General features: G+C 35.8%; 1 protein-coding gene across 1 annotated transcript; it reads left to right on the forward strand.

The window, feature by feature from the left end:
- Nucleotides 1-7,106: 7,106 nt before the first annotated feature.
- On the forward strand, nucleotides 7,107-14,196 carry LOC105333743 (chitin synthase chs-2). The gene is made up of 8 exons (XM_034467623.2): nucleotides 7,107-8,038; nucleotides 8,919-9,152; nucleotides 9,249-9,328; nucleotides 9,908-10,013; nucleotides 10,101-10,254; nucleotides 10,826-11,138; nucleotides 11,256-11,456; nucleotides 11,570-14,196. Exons 1-8 carry the CDS (start codon nucleotides 7,122-7,124, stop codon nucleotides 13,363-13,365), a joined length of 3,801 nt encoding a protein of 1,266 aa, XP_034323514.2. The 5' UTR covers nucleotides 7,107-7,121; the 3' UTR covers nucleotides 13,366-14,196.
- The last annotated feature ends 1,807 nt before the right edge of the window (nucleotides 14,197-16,003 follow it).

A 16,003-nucleotide genomic window follows, 5' to 3' on the forward strand; every position in this document is an offset into this window, starting at 1 on the left:
GAACTTTAAAAAATTAAAAAATAAGAATTGAAAATGTTCATTATCAATTAAAACCCCTGTGTAACTTACTATCAGTTGACATAGTATGTACATTCACCTCCTTAATTTGATAGATGTTAAATGGTTATAACATTATCTAATCAATATATAAATAAATGTTATTGTTTAATATAAAAAAAGTATGTTAATCTACAAAAACAAAATATGCAAATGCTGCGTTAGAAACGGCGCGAACACGCGCGTGTAATCTCGGCCTGTAAAATAAAATAACGTGCCTTGCTTAAATAAGTGAACAAATATTTTCATTTAAAGACAAATGAATTAGGCTATTATTTTACAAAATCAATAAGAAATAGTACATTCATCAATTTTCACAATATGCAACTACTTTAAAAATCAAAGTACTGAAAGCCGGGCTCTTTTGGCGTGTCTTTATGCATATTGTGTAGTAAAGACTGAAAATCTCTCTCTTTCTCTTTCTCTCTCTCTCTCTCTCTCTCTCTCATGCTTTTAATGTTGGCAAAGCATCAGAGAGCGACCAAATTTTGTAAGCGGCTATAAACAAAAAATATGTCTGTCTAGTAGAAGTTAAAAAGTTCCACAGTTGCCTTGAATATCGCAACAAGCATTATATATTCAATCCCCATTTCTTCATCGCGCAGCAAAGTAGTTCATGGAAATTCATGCGCATTGTATGTGTCCAAAATGCATAGTAATGTTTTAAAAACACGTTATTAATAAGAAAACTAAAAAAAAGATAGACAATTCTCTCGAAATTTAAAAAAAAGAAACAAAATGCCAACACTTTTGACAAAACGTGGCTCTTTGAGTAACTATTTGGTACAGCGGAAGCTTTACCTTGACGCTTTTTGGTTTTTTGTTTACTTTTGAAGTTGTGCTATTTATAGTAACATTGGCGATTTGCCTGCCTATAGCCAGGACTCTGCTTTCAGCAGAGCCCGGCTAAAAATTTGTCTAGTAGAAAAAATTTCAACAGTTGCTGCCTTGAATTTTGCAACAAACGTCATATATTTAATCCCAATTTCTTCAACGCGCAGCAAAGTAGTTCCAGGAAAATCATGCGCATTGTATGTGTCCAAAATGCATACAGTGGTAGCAACGTTATTGTTGACAAACGACACGCGCGATTCTGATACACGAACGATCACGCACGATACACGAACGATCACGCACGATACACGGACGATCACTAACTTACTGAATCTTCACGATACACTAACGAAAACGGTAAAACACGCAACCGAACGATTCTACACCATTAAACACGCAAAATCAAAATTAATTTTTAAGATTAAAATTAAGGAAACGTATTACTTTATATTTGTGTGTTATTGAAAAGCGACGTGTACTTTAGTCATGCACTGTTTTGTATTTAAAGCCTGTCTCACACAGAACACACGTCTTATACTGTTGGCCACCCGTGTAAACCGTACATACAACCGAACCAACCGTGGCCTTATCCGACTTACACTCGGGCCATTCGAGTGTATCCGTGAAAGCCGTGTATGATTTTTTAAACTTTTAAAAAACTGGCACGGGTGCCATGTCCGTGTATGATCATATTAGCGATCGTACAAGACCGTGTGAGACCGTACGAGACCGTATATACAACCGCACATGAATCTCCATTCCACGAGTGAGCTCAACCGTGTCAATATCGTATATAAATCGTATGGAATCGTGTGAAACCGTTCCCAAGTCCTACATCCAACACCCGGATTAAAACTCGAATGTCACACGATCACCGTACGATTCACACGAGTGTACACACGGTTTTATACGACCAATACGGTTTCATACGATTGCCATACGACCAATACGTTTCAAGTACGAATTATACATGGTCAAGTACGACCAGACACGGCCTCTACGTCTGTACAAAGCTCGTGTATGATCATACAGCACTCGAACACAACAGAAAACACAACTACCTGCTGACACCTTAAAACAACAGAGTACTAGCTACATAATGCCTTCAAAGAAGAAGAAGGTCCCCAAAAGAATCCCCACCATGGAAGATTCTCCAAGAGAGAATACAAAAAGGGCCACCAAGGCCCTCCGACCACTTCAACCTGTTGACCCTGTCGACCCTGATGAGCTGGAGGACCCACTGACACTACCTGACGAGATACCCAAAGATGCAGACCTGGCCAAAATAATCTCAATGTCTATCAGTCTTATCCTGATTTCTAATTCCCTTATTCTGTCATCTGCCATTTTTATAACTTCTCTGTTGAAAATTCGAAAATATATGAAGCCAAGCCACCAAAACGAGTCAATTTATATCAAAACATACACAAATGTGTGATAATTCGAGCATAACTCGAACAAAAGTCGGTGGGACCGTATGTAAACCCTGTAAATGTCCAGTTAATCGAGTAAAAGTCGTGTTTAATTGTACTAGGCCGTAACAGACCGTACTAGACCGTACTTGGAACCGTACAACAATCGTATGAAAATCGTTTGCAAATCGTGTTCAAACCGTGACAAACCTTGCTTGACCGAGTATATCCGTGCTTTGTTCGTACATATTCGTTCTACATTCGAGTCTAAATCGTACCAACTCATCCCCAGGCACGGTTGGAGCTCAATACTCGTACTACTCAACCCGTGTATAACCGAGTATACCGTATTGGAACCGTGTGCCCAACCGTGTTCTGTGTGAGACAGGCTTTACGAGTTAACACTTCTACACATCCATACACAAATATAAAGGATTTACACACAAATTAATTTTTTTGTCTCCATAACGAATATTAACTTCTATCGTAAGTGAAAAAAAATTACGTGTAATAGAAATGAAGATAATGCATAAACTACACGAAATTTTTTACATACGAGTTGACAGTTTATGTAATCTAACTCTCTTACGTACGATTTAATTATGCGGAATACAGGTAAATTTGTTACCTTGTTCCATAGAATTTCGATTTTTCACATCCAATATTTTCATAATTTACAGTACATAATTGATTTATTTCTATTTATTCTAAATTTTAAAGCGTCTAAATAAATTTTATTTCAAACAAATGTGTATACAATCTACTAGATAATAATGCGTATCGTATTCTCATTTGAAAGAAAAACGTTGCATGGGAATAATCGTTTAATTTAAAACGGGGAATGGGTAAGCTTGGCCGCTTTCATTCAACGTGTCGCTTTTGCTAATATGATTGAAATTATTTGTCAAGACACAATTGATGCTTGATATAGGCTGATTATAAAATTAAGCAAAACTAACTCGACCGAACAAAGGATTGAATGAGCTATGGAAATAAAAAAATGTATTTAACAACGAAAGAGAGAATGAATGTTAACAACTGTCAATGTTCTATAAAAAAAAATTCACACTGTTTTAAAAGAAACTACTTGCCTTTGTTTTAAGAATAAATCCTGGCATTCCGTAAAAAAGTTACAAAACGAAAAAACCGCACGATCACGCACGAACACGCACGGTAAAAAACGCAAACCAATTTTCCTGATACACGCACGATCCCGCACGTTACACGAACGATCACCCACGTTACACGAACTATTTAACACGATTGGCTTGTCAACAATAACGCTGTTACCACTGTAGTAATGTTTTAAAAACACGTTATTAATAAGAAAACTAAAAAAAGATAGACAATTCTCTCGAAATTTAAAAACAAAGAAATTAAAATGCCAACACTTTTGACAAAACGTGGCTCTTCGTGTAACTATTTGGTATAGCGGAAGCTTTTACTTTGACACTGTTTGGTTTTTTGTTTACTTTTGAAGTTGTGCTATTTATAGTAACACTGGCGATTTGCCTGCCTACAGCCAGGACTATGCTTTCAGCAGAGCCCGGCTTAAAACATCTAAATTTTACGACATACATGAAGACAGCAGGTTGAATATTTATCAATTTGTGGTTGTTAAATATAATAACCTACAAAGTTCCCTACCATTGCTCTATAAACATTTTTTTTTCAAAATGTTACGTTTGCTTTAGCAAGTTTGAGATCGTGAAATTTTGTTAGCTCTTTATTCAACTCGGGAAAGTTAATTTTTTAATGGAGGATTTAATCAAATCAAAAAGGTTTCTAAACAATATTCTCTATTAGTTTATCATCGACAAAAATTATAACATACCACGTGACTATCATACAAATTATTCAGGTCGTAGTCCAAGTATAGCAGATGCTATTGAGGACAGTGTCAGTATGACAAAGAAGGAAGGAGTTCAAAAACAGTTTACCGAAGATTCACGAAGTTCGAACCAATCGACTGAGATCGAAAAAGACAAGCCAGAGGCAGAACAATGGTGTGTACTCAAACCTTTATACGATACCATTATCCATATCTTTTTTTGTTTTACAAGCACTTCATTTGCATTTTTTAAATAAAAAAATATTTTTATACACTTAAGCGTCCATACAACAATTTTTAAAGATCCAGGGGCCTGTTTCACAAAGCATACATAGGACTAAGTTATATCTTAGGAATGAACTTTTCCTAAGTTCATTACTTATCACTTTCACTATTCCAGTCTTATCTTATGAAATTCTTAAGTTATGTTTTAACTTTAAGACAGGTAAATCGATGTCTAAGGATTAACTTAACATGGCGACTATTTCTTTTATAATGAAATGAATTACATGCACATTAAAGTTGAACAAAATTACAAGAAAAAACGAATCATTAGGACTTGTTCACTTTACTTCTTAACTGAAAACTTTAGAATTATCAAAATAAACATATATTTCTTCAATTAATTTTTTTCGTGTAGACTTTTAATTTTAATATTTTTTAAAGATTATCTGGTCGCACGTGCAAATGGGTAGCGGGTATTGTTATACATTGTAGCTAGTGCGCTGATGATAATGCAAAAAAAATTATTTCTCCGATTTTAATATTTACAATGCTTCAGTAAGGCATTTTTAATGGGCAACCAAAATTTGAGTGTCATTTGTTGAGTTATAAGCGAGTTACGGAGCTTACAATTCTTTGCTATGTAATCAAAGCCTTTGTTTACATTTTGAATGTTAAATTGAAAACTCCAGTTTTAGACCAAAAATGATGCGTTAAACGTTAGGGACAGTTTATTTATGCTTAAAATGAATAAGAACATAGACAAATTAGTTTGAAAAAGATTTTTACAGGTATATTTAACATATGTAAACAAAAACAGGGCACGAGCCTTGTTTACATTACAAAGAGTTGTGAGCCCTGTATCTTGCTTATGACTCTACGACTGACTCTCAAAATTCTTTGGATCATTAGAAATGCATTCCCAAAGCATTGTAAAAAATAAAAACAGAAAAATAAAATTTGACCAAAATCGTGACCATGCCCCTTTAAGTAGTTCGATAAAAATGGGAATAAATACTAAATAAAACTCAAATACAGAATGACTGGATGATTTGTCCTATCCCTCCACCAAATAAGCTCTTCTTTTACGAAAGAAATTTTAGGTGTTTTCTTTGGATTTGGGGTTGGAATGACCGGCAAATGGTGTAGGTATGTCGATGCTAAATCATCCTTAGGATTGCTGTTTCATTAAGAAATTGTTGCCTTTTATCCTCGCTTCCTCTATCAGCCAAGATGCATTTATTTGCCATGTTTCCTTTTGTTAAAAAACCCTTTTCGTATATCAACCATTACAAGAAAACACGCATTACATTAAACTTAGTTTAAAAGTTCCACATCTTTCCGTTCTAAATCCTACTTGTCACTGCATGTGAGTATTGTATTCCATTTTGAAATATACCGTAAGATATAGTAAAGTCATAATATTTGGATATCTCAACGGGTATTTATAATTTAGGATTAAGCATATCCGTATTTGTTAACGCGGACTATTTACAATGGACTGACTGGACAAAAAAATGCACTCGGTCATTTATAAAGAATAACAGAAATTCTAGCTGTGACAAATGTTTTCAAATGATTCATGCTGTCAAAAATGATATGTACATGTAGCAAAAAACAAGAAATATACTGCGATCTCTCAAATTAAAAAAAAACGTTTTCAAAGAATATACGGTTTTATTACGTTATTTTTATCTACTCGTGTATGCACGTGAAGGTAAAATATTATACAAAATTTCAGGGCATGCACATTGGCACTACACTATTTATACTCTATTTACACGTTTTAACTTTTTTTCTAATTTGTGTCTAGGTGAATCAGGGAATGCGGTTTTACGTTTTCTTAGAAAGTTTAAACCGTGACATATTGAAAAGAATTTACATGATCGATAAATGTTAGGAATTAACAAAATGCTTTAAAAGTGGCTTACAATGTATCTTAAGATAAGACTTAGTCAACTGCGTTACGCTAAGAAAGTTTTGTGAAACAGCTATGACAAATCTTAGGAACTTCCGAAGTTATAACTTAGACATTACTTAAGTTCTATCTTAGGAAACATCTTAGGAAATCTTTGTGAAACGGGCCCCTGTCCATTAACTCTATTTTTATTGTAGAAATGAATCATTGGCGTTCTCTTACAGTATTTTTTGTCATTCAGGCGTCCGTACGATATTTTCCAATTATCAGAGAGGGAGTTTGATGAGGATTACTTCTTCAAGGAGATCTTGAAGGGGATTCGTCTGTTTCTCTACTTCTTCTTCGTCGTCAATCATCATCATCGCTTGCATCGTTGCCAGCAAACTCTCGCTTCTGATGTTAACTTTAGGGATTAATAAAGTAAGACCACCACTTTGTTTTTTTATCTTTCATTTTATTCTGGATATTTTACATTTTTGCATTACTTCAGCCTAATTCTTTACGTATTTGAACTAATTGTAGGGTGAGCAAACGAGAGGTCATCATTTATTTTCATTGCTTATTTGTCTCTGTGGACCTATTGCATTCAATTGGTTTATGGCATTCATGAAGATTTTGTTCGGTAGAAAAGAATGGCCATCCATGCAAACGTTTTTTGTTGTAAGTACTATGATTCAAAAGCACGGCAATATTTATATCGCTCAACAATTGATAATGTTCGATTTCATTTTGATATGGATAAGATTCAAAGAAAGTTTATTTGAAAAAAAAAATTAAAATCCGACCTTTAACCCTAGGTCATCTTGTTTTTCAGCTTTTGGTGATAGAGGGATTACAGACATTCGGAATGTGTCTCTTACTGTTTCGAGTATTACCATCCACTGACTTTTTCAGAGGTTTAACTGTAACGTTTGCAGTTTGCCAGATTCCGAGTCTATTAAAGGTCATAAATCACGAGAAGAGGCCGAATCTCCGCATGAGTAAGATCGTGGCTATCATATTTAACATAGCAGCATGTCTAGTCCAAATCTCTGCCATTCCGTTCTTTTCCGTCGGCAACTTCATAATGCCAGGAAACTATTCCATCATTGAAGCTTACAACGAAACAACGACTTTAAGAACATGCGTGACCTTGAACCAGACCTGTGAATGGGAGCTGCCGCTGTCCTTGATACTGCTATCAAGCGGTTGGTGGGAGAACTACGTTTCTGGAGAATGGGCCGTGTTCGGGCGAATCACCATCCCATTCAAACACTGGCGGTCTATTCTACAGGACGTCAGAGAAACGTCCTATTTTTTAATAGCGCCTTTTAAAATAGGCTTGGCAATCCTGATGGCACGACTGATCACCGATAACACAAGCCTTGTTGTTCTTGGCACCGACGAATTCAACGCAACAACCAGCAAGTACTCGTCCAAAGCGGAAGAAATTGGATTGTCCTATAGCTTGCTATTTGTACAAATGGGCTCTGGGATAGTTTGCACATACCTAGCTGGTCTAGAGTGCAAATTGCACATGCAGAGAACGGCATTCTCTTTTCCACTGGTGATAGGTCCTGCAGTATCCTTGCTTTTTATATTCTTCCAGTGTGAGTTCGACTTTCTTCCAATCTGGCACACAGGCGGGTGGTTTTGTCCGAAATCAACAGATCTTTACTCACTCATGATTCCAATTATTTGCGCCATATTGGTCTGGTTGTCTTACTGCATCACAGTCTCTCATATCTGGTTTCCACAAAGCGAGAGAATGTCCGAAATTGAAAAGTAAGTCGATAAATAAAAATATATCATAAAAATTGTTTTCATTAGGAGTCTGGGGGGAAAATGTCAACTTATGAATATACTATATGCATAATATAAAGTAAACTGATCGGATTATTTTTTCCTTACCGCGCTTATATTTGGTCGTTTGTTCAAATCATCCCCGTTATTCTATATAGGTTAATATAGAAAAAAGGGGGTTATCATTTTCAATATAATATGTTAAAAAAAATTACAAATAACGATTTCTTTATTAATTTTCAGCAATGGACCAATGACCCAATAGTTTTTATGCTATCCGCCCTCATAGTTTGGTCATATAAACGTGTATTGCCAGCCATTTTACAAATAAAATTGTACAGAATAAAATGATGTTTACGAATCAAATTTCATTTTATTTGTAATAGATAAAAAAAGTGCATTTCCACTCGCACAAGACATGAAAAGATCGCTCATATGTTATTATTTTGCAAATTATATTTTCAATTTTAATTATTGACGCTGCAATGAAGAATGCACGACGTTTACTTTTGTCAATTGTTACGTCAAAGTCTCAACTGACGTTATCGTAAGACCCTGACTCCGACGAGGATAACTTCCATATTCGAAGAAGCGGCAAAATAATTAAAATACTTCTGTTCATTATTCTAAGGATTCATTTCACTAAAATATTTTTATGATATTCAAAATTAAAAACGTTGTATGATATTCTACATATTTGACCATTTTAATCTGCATTTGTTTTTACGACAGTTATGCGCAATACCCTGCGCAATGGGCGCAAAATTTTTAATCCGCGACCTGAAGTAAATTTTCAAGTGACAAATTACATCATTTTCTACATAGAAAGGTGTTTTAATTTATGACAAATTTTCCCTTGTAGACTTTTCGTAACTCCACATTTCGAAGGCATCTTTCTGGACTTTACCTTGACTCTTCGACGCCGTCGTAATGATAAGGAGGTCAAACTGACCGGCTTTTATACTTCCCGCTATGTAGGCGAGGACACTGATGACGTATACAGCACAGCAAACGTCACTCCACAGGTGTACGCATGCGCAACAATGTGGCACGAAACCCGACAGGAGATGACCCAATTGTTGAAATCATTATTTAGGTATCATTAGCATTATATGTGCATATCTATGTAAAAAGTTTTTAAATGAAATACATGTTATGTATAAATGCTTTTATAAAATTTGTGTCATTGCAGACTGGATTACGTTCATTGTGCAAGCAAACTTGCGCAGGAAAAGTTCAAAATTCATGACCCAGACTTCTATGATTTAAAATGTAAGTAAATTCTTTGACGCAAATCAACTGCGACTATTTGAATTAATTATTAAATTCATAAAAGTTTCATGTTACTTGCAAACATTGTTAAATTTTGATAACGTATAATGTTTTAAACTGGTCCATTTGTCACTCAGTCAGTCCTGTTTTTGATAGCGCATCTCCTCTTAAAACGCTGTGCGAAATTTTGTAAAACTTTGTAGATATTTAGGTGTATATTACAAGGAAATTCAAATTCCATTATTTTGAGGGTGATTTCGGCCCTTTTGAACTTAGAAAACTCTTTTTACACCGCTGAATGGAATTTAGTAAAATCATGTAGGCATTGTGGAAACTCTGTGCAGATGTGCATATATTACCTTAAAAATTCATATTCCATTATTTTGCTTAAAATTTCGGTCCTTCAAGGACAAATGAATAGATGTGCATATTTTCAGGACTTTTTAAAGTTATGCCGTTTATCAAATTATTTTGTGCATTTATGCATACCTTGCCATTTATTATGTTCTTTGTCAAGTATTAGGGAAGCTTGGGTAGTGAGCTTGCTCCCCTTTTCTTTCATTTAAAAATATTTTGCAGTGCATGTCATTTTCGACGATGCTTTTGAATTGGATGAAAAGGTGGATAAATGGGTTCCAAACATGTTCGTCCGCCAGTATATTGATTGTATGGAGGACGCGGCCAGGTAAAACTTGAAATTAAATGGAAGTAAACCCAAAAATTATGTGTTTGTGCCTGTGGGTGTTTTGATTATATTTGTACTATTGAACAGGTCAGTAGTAAAAGTACCAATTACCGTCCACCCTCCTGAGAAGACAGTGACACCTTACGGGGGACGCCTGACTTTGATAATGCCTGGACATACACACATGGTTGTACACTTGAAAGATAAAAACAAAATGAGACACAGGAAACGTTGGTCACAGGTATGTGAAAGGACGTGTATTAATAAATATGCTTACTTTATATCGGACATCTGCTTTGAATGACTATTGATGGCTTGTTGTGAATCGTATCGTCTTTGATCAAAATTTGTTCATCGTCTGTCGTTGTTCTTGTCGTCGTACAATTTTACATTTTTATCATCTTCAGAACCAGAACCAGTGAGTTTTTTTCTATCTTAAATAAATGCATTGATATGTTAGAAATATTTTAAGACACATTTTATATCAATCTGTGAAGTTAAGGTCGGAATCAAAATCTTCTAAATTATACTAGAATAAATACGCTAACATAACTTTGTTCATGGTTTGTAATTAGCTGAATCAAATAGATTGACACTGTTAACTAAGATTCCATTGTTTGTATTAGACTGCATAGCCTGTCTTTGAATCCTAACGCTGCCACTAGCTGATTATGAATTATGACTTATGTTACTCAGGTGAGTATTGTGGTCCCTGGGCCTCTTGTTTTCTATAGTGGTGAGCCACAGCAAAGATTATGATTCCCATTATGATTGATCAAGTCTGAGTAGATCTGTTCTGTCTCTAATTCCAGTGTATGTACCTCTATTACCTTTTGGGCTACAAACTTTTTGGATCCAGTGAAGCAGACAAATATATTGAAGAATGTAACGAGAGCTTAGGAACCAAGCTTAAAAACCGTAAAAAGGACCAACGCTCTCGCCCTCCCCGATCCCTCTTCACGCGAATGACTCCAGAACAGTATGAACAGGCAGAAAACACCTTCCTGTTGACGCTGGACGGGGATGTTGATTTCAAACCCGAATCTGTCCGTCTTCTGATTGACAGGGTGAAAAAGAACAAGAAAGTAGGAGCAGTATGCGGAAGGATTCATCCTATTGGCTCGGGTAAGACATAGATGGTCAATAAATGCAATAGCAATCTTTAATTCTATATGAATGGTTTCACATTTCTGGTGGTTGAAAGAAAGAGATGTATGAAAGAATATGAAACGTTAACTCTAGGTCCTATGGTGTGGTACCAGCAGTTTGAGTACGCGGTTGGTCATTGGCTGCAGAAGGCTGCCGAGCACGTTTTTGGCTGCGTTCTTTGTTGTCCTGGATGTTTTAGTTTGTTCAGAGGTTCTGCTCTAATGGACGATAACGTCATGAAGATGTACACAACAAAACCAACAGAAGCCAGACACTACATCCAATTCGAGCAAGGTATATTTTATTCCAATGCTCCAATCCTTGATGTTCTTTAATATATTTTAATATTGATCAATCTTGTTATTATTCATAACTTTTCTGAATGGTCCTAACTTGTTTCATTATAGGCGAGGATCGATGGCTCTGTACGCTGATGCTTCAACAAGGACATAGAATCGATTACTGCGCAGGTGCCGATGCTTTGACCTTTGCCCCGGAAACATTTAACGAGTTCTTTAACCAGCGTCGTCGGTGGTCACCTTCAACCTTGGCAAACATGATGGACCTTCTGTCGTCCTGGCGTGACACGGTCCGAATTAATGACAATATAAGCCGGCCTTACGTCATTTACCTATTCGTTCTGATGGCATCAACCATCTTAGCTCCTTCCACTGTCATTCTAATGATCACCGGGTCATATCATTCTGTGTTGAATCTGTCTATCTGGCAAGGTTACCTCCTCAGTATCCTCCCCGTCGTTGTGTATCTAGTCATCTGTATGACGATGAAAAGCGATCACCAAATCACAGCAGCGGCCGTCATAACAGCTTTATACACGGTTGTAATGATGATAGCAACAATTGGAACCATCATTAGTATCGTCACTGAGAACTTTGGGAGTCCTAACGTGGTGTTTTTAAGTGGACTGGTGACGATATTTTTTTTTGCTGGAGTTCTTCATCCGCAAGAAATCTTTTGTCTCGTTAACGGTCTTCTGTATTTCTTGACCGTGCCATCCACTTTTGTATTGCTGACTGTGTATTACTTGTGTAACCTCAACAACGTATCATGGGGAACCCGAGAAACGCCGAAAAAATTGACGAAAGAAGAATTCAAAATTCAACAAGAAGAGAAAAAGAAAACGGAGGGAAGCAAGAACTTACTGAATCGCCATGGATTGACGAGTCTCATCAGTGACGCGCGGGAACTATTTCAAATCTTATTGGGCAAGAATGTCAATAGTAAAGTAGAATTTGAATCAAAAACCGAAGAAGTTCAAACGGAAGATAGTTTTTTTCTTCAGAAACAGATGTCAAGGAACGATCCCAGGTCAAAACAATCTCAGAAAACTCGACCAACTACCAAAGAGACTGAGGATGTTGTTCCCCAGGGATGGGAACCCGACCCCGACAACCCATACTGGACCACTATGGAAATATTTGGCAACGGTCCTGTTACCCGCTTAGAGAATTGCGAAATCGATTTCTGGAAGTTTATGATAAAGAAATATCTTCACCCATTGGACGAAGACAAGAGTCATAAAGAGAAGATCAAGCAGGATTTAATCTCCCTGAAGAACAACGTCGTTTTCATCTACTGCATGATTAACTTCCTCTGGATCATCATCACTTTACAGCTACAGGCTATGGAAGACAAGCTGAAAAATTTCTACATCATCAACAAATATGAACCGTTGTCCCTCGTGTTTCTTTCGATTTTCGCCCTGTGTATTGTGTTGCAATTCTTTAGCATGCTTATTCATCGCTGGGGTACCTTTCTCCATCTCATGTCAACCACGAGAATCGATTGGTTTAAAAAAGTTCATACAGAGGAGGAATTTGCCCGGTTTGTTGTTAGCGAGGCTCAGCGATTACATAGATGGGAGCCCGAGCCCGACTACGATGATTTTGCTCTTCCGGATTACGATGATGACGACATGACAACGCAATCGGAACAAACGGAACGAAAGTCTCCCCAACCCACCCCTGGCTCAAAGTATAGATCAATTCAAAAGACAAATTTGTGCATGCATAGAACTTCTAGAGAAAGAAACGGTTCTGATACGCCCATTCTTCAACAAATATTTGAGGATAGACTTAAAAATGTTCACCGGAAGTGGAAAGAAGGCACGCTTGATTTCCGCCGTGCCAATAGAGTAAGTAGCACGGACACGCGTAGATTGAATATGAAGGAAATCGTATGAGACAAAAAATGTTCAAACAAAGTAAAGATGGATTGGTTACGACGAAACAGTCAATCCGTCTGTAATTGTATGATAATTCATCACGAAAATTCATAATACGGAATTGTCATCGTTGCAGGCGACGATTTCATACCCCACTCCTGCTTCAAATGTAGTGCTTCAAGAAAGTTCTCTTAACTGAAGCGAAACCTTTTGGAAGCATGCAGAACACATTTGCACCCTTACCATTTAATGATGATCATGGGAAATTGGCTAGTGAGCGACTAAAGCGACAATCAAATCCTGTATTATTTATTAGTACTCAGGTTTTCTAGTTATTCAGGGAAATTAACCGTGTCAAATTTATATTGCTCCCAACTTTTCATGTTTTAACTTATCTTAAGGTTGTCTTTATTGTCCATTTAAGAAATATTGTTAATAAAACTGAAGTTTCCATTTTTTATGTTTTTACCACTTTTTTACAATGCGGGAATACAAGTCAATATACCAACAGTACCTCCCACCTTTGGCCGTGGAACCTCGCAACTGTCGCTTCCAGTTTGCCTAAGACCATGTTAGCTGGGACTATTATCCAGATTTTGTCTGAATTTCAATGATGGTCATATGATGTTTGTAAGGTGAAAGAAAAACGAGCGATTCAAGGACTCCTGCGTCGCTGGGTGTCCTGGTTTGGGCAGGCAATAGTAATGACGGTTCCACAGACCACTATGACATAAACAAATTTCCAATCGGTGTCTTTTACATGGATAAGATTACCTACACCACTTGTGACCATTTCGTTTTGAAGGATGATAATGATATCCTGTATTGATCAATATTTTCATTGGGTTTTTTTTTCGACAACACGTTGTTAATATGTTTATTATTTGACATTTATTAGAGTCAATGTTTATTGTTTCATATGGATCTTTTTCTTCAACTACATTCACAAAATGATTTGCAAAAAATAAACTTCTTTAACTGGCTCTTACCTTTTTTTTCTGTATATGTAACGCGTATGGGCTATAATACTCATGTGACCGTAAAGGCCTGTTGGTCTCTTGTATAAACTTTGCGTAATGAATGTTTTATTGACAGTATATATCTAATACACTTCCATTTTTAACTTGTATGTAGATCGAGATCAAAATCGACCCCTCTTGAATATACCTATCAGTGCTATGCTATAATTAGAAAGGATTTTCCGAGACATGACGTAATAATGTAAACTTCCACCCTTCAGCTATTTATCGCATTTCTACAGTCACTGAAAGAAAAAAAAACCTTTGTAGTAAGTATTGGAGTAAATAGTAGCACATAAATGTAGTATTTTACAATTTTACCTGACACGCACATGCTTTAAAACTTCTCCAGTGTTGAATAGTCCTATCAAATGTGACATCGTATGTCACAGAAAAGAAGGTCCCTCATTTTTACATGTTAATCGGTAAATCGATAGCTTTACTTGCATTTCCATTGACTGAATATCAAATGCTCTGAATGGTTGAATAAAACATGAAAAATAAAATAATTTTGATCGACAATTATGCATTATTACCAGTATATTATTTAAATCTGCAAACACGATAAATTAAATGTTCTATTGTCAATTTATTAAGAATAAAAACATCCTTTGATTTGATGCACGCATAAACCTACTGTTAAAAACACTTCAAGGATAAATATGCAGCGTTTTAATCATAGATAATGTGTCAAGAGTTTATACAATTTGTTTTATTCCCCTGAGTTTTAATAATTGCTAAGTTTTTTTTGTTAACTTAAAAGAGGTTTAATTTCAGTCAAAGTCCATTTTCTGTAATGCGTGATGCTGAAACTGTATTCTATAGATGACAATCTGTACATACATTACTTGCCATACGAAGATTTTATTGGACTTAACGATTCCCAAGTCAATGTTTGAGTCCAAAATAAACTGACATGTGTATTAATTAGCTCCCTAGGTAATTGCAATCAAACTTAAACCTAAAAATCATTTTAGATTTTGTATCAAATAACATAAAAAACGTATACGATTAAACTCTGTGTGTGTGTGTGTGTGTGTGTGTGTGTGTGTGTGTGTGTGGTTTTTATTACAAAATTACAAAATAGGAATATGAAAAATGAGCTGTGTTTTTGTTTTTTTGTCGTTTTTGGGCTTTTTTTTGCGAAGGTGTGTTTGTTTTGCTTTTATATATACTAAGCTATATGTAAGCATTTTTTAAAAACTCTAAACTCTTAGAATTTTTCAAAAATCAAAGAAAAATTGTTAAATGTAATTTCATGCGAAAAACAATCTCATACAAAAAATCGCGGTAGGAGTGGGTCGCTACAACGGATGTAAAGGTAACGGCTTAAAATACATTGTTGTCATATTCATTACCTTGAGATCTCATTTTCCCCATCAATTTTTTACCATCGTTTAATTCATTAATGTGTCGTTCATTAGGGTGTTATAAGCTATGATCTGAAAATTCTATAGTTATTGTTAAATTTTTCAAACTTTCCAAAGTAATTTTTAAATTGAAGGGTGCCTCAGTTAGGGCATAGATTACATGTAAATTTGGTTTCAAGTCCCGTTGAGCATAAAGTATGCATCTAGTACAGAAGAGTTAATCTGACTTTGATAAAATATTTGTTGTTTCATTTTAATGTTACTTAA

Source organism: Magallana gigas, chromosome 6 (genome assembly GCF_963853765.1).
Source record: "Magallana gigas chromosome 6, xbMagGiga1.1, whole genome shotgun sequence".
In the NCBI taxonomy this organism is placed as follows: Eukaryota; Metazoa; Mollusca; class Bivalvia; order Ostreida; family Ostreidae; genus Magallana; species Magallana gigas.

What these genes read in the sequence shown, in the direction of transcription:
- LOC105333743 (XM_034467623.2), top strand. Translation starts at nt 7,122, where the DNA reads ATGTGTCTCTTACTGTTTCGAGTATTACCATCCACTGACTTTTTCAGA. An exon ending in ACAGGAAACGTTGGTCACAG is followed by an intron (nt 10,255 to 10,825) that starts GTATGTGAAAGG and finishes CTCTAATTCCAG; the next exon opens with TGTATGTACCTCTATTACCT. An exon ending in CTACATCCAATTCGAGCAAG is followed by an intron (nt 11,457 to 11,569) that starts GTATATTTTATT and finishes GTTTCATTATAG; the next exon opens with GCGAGGATCGATGGCTCTGT.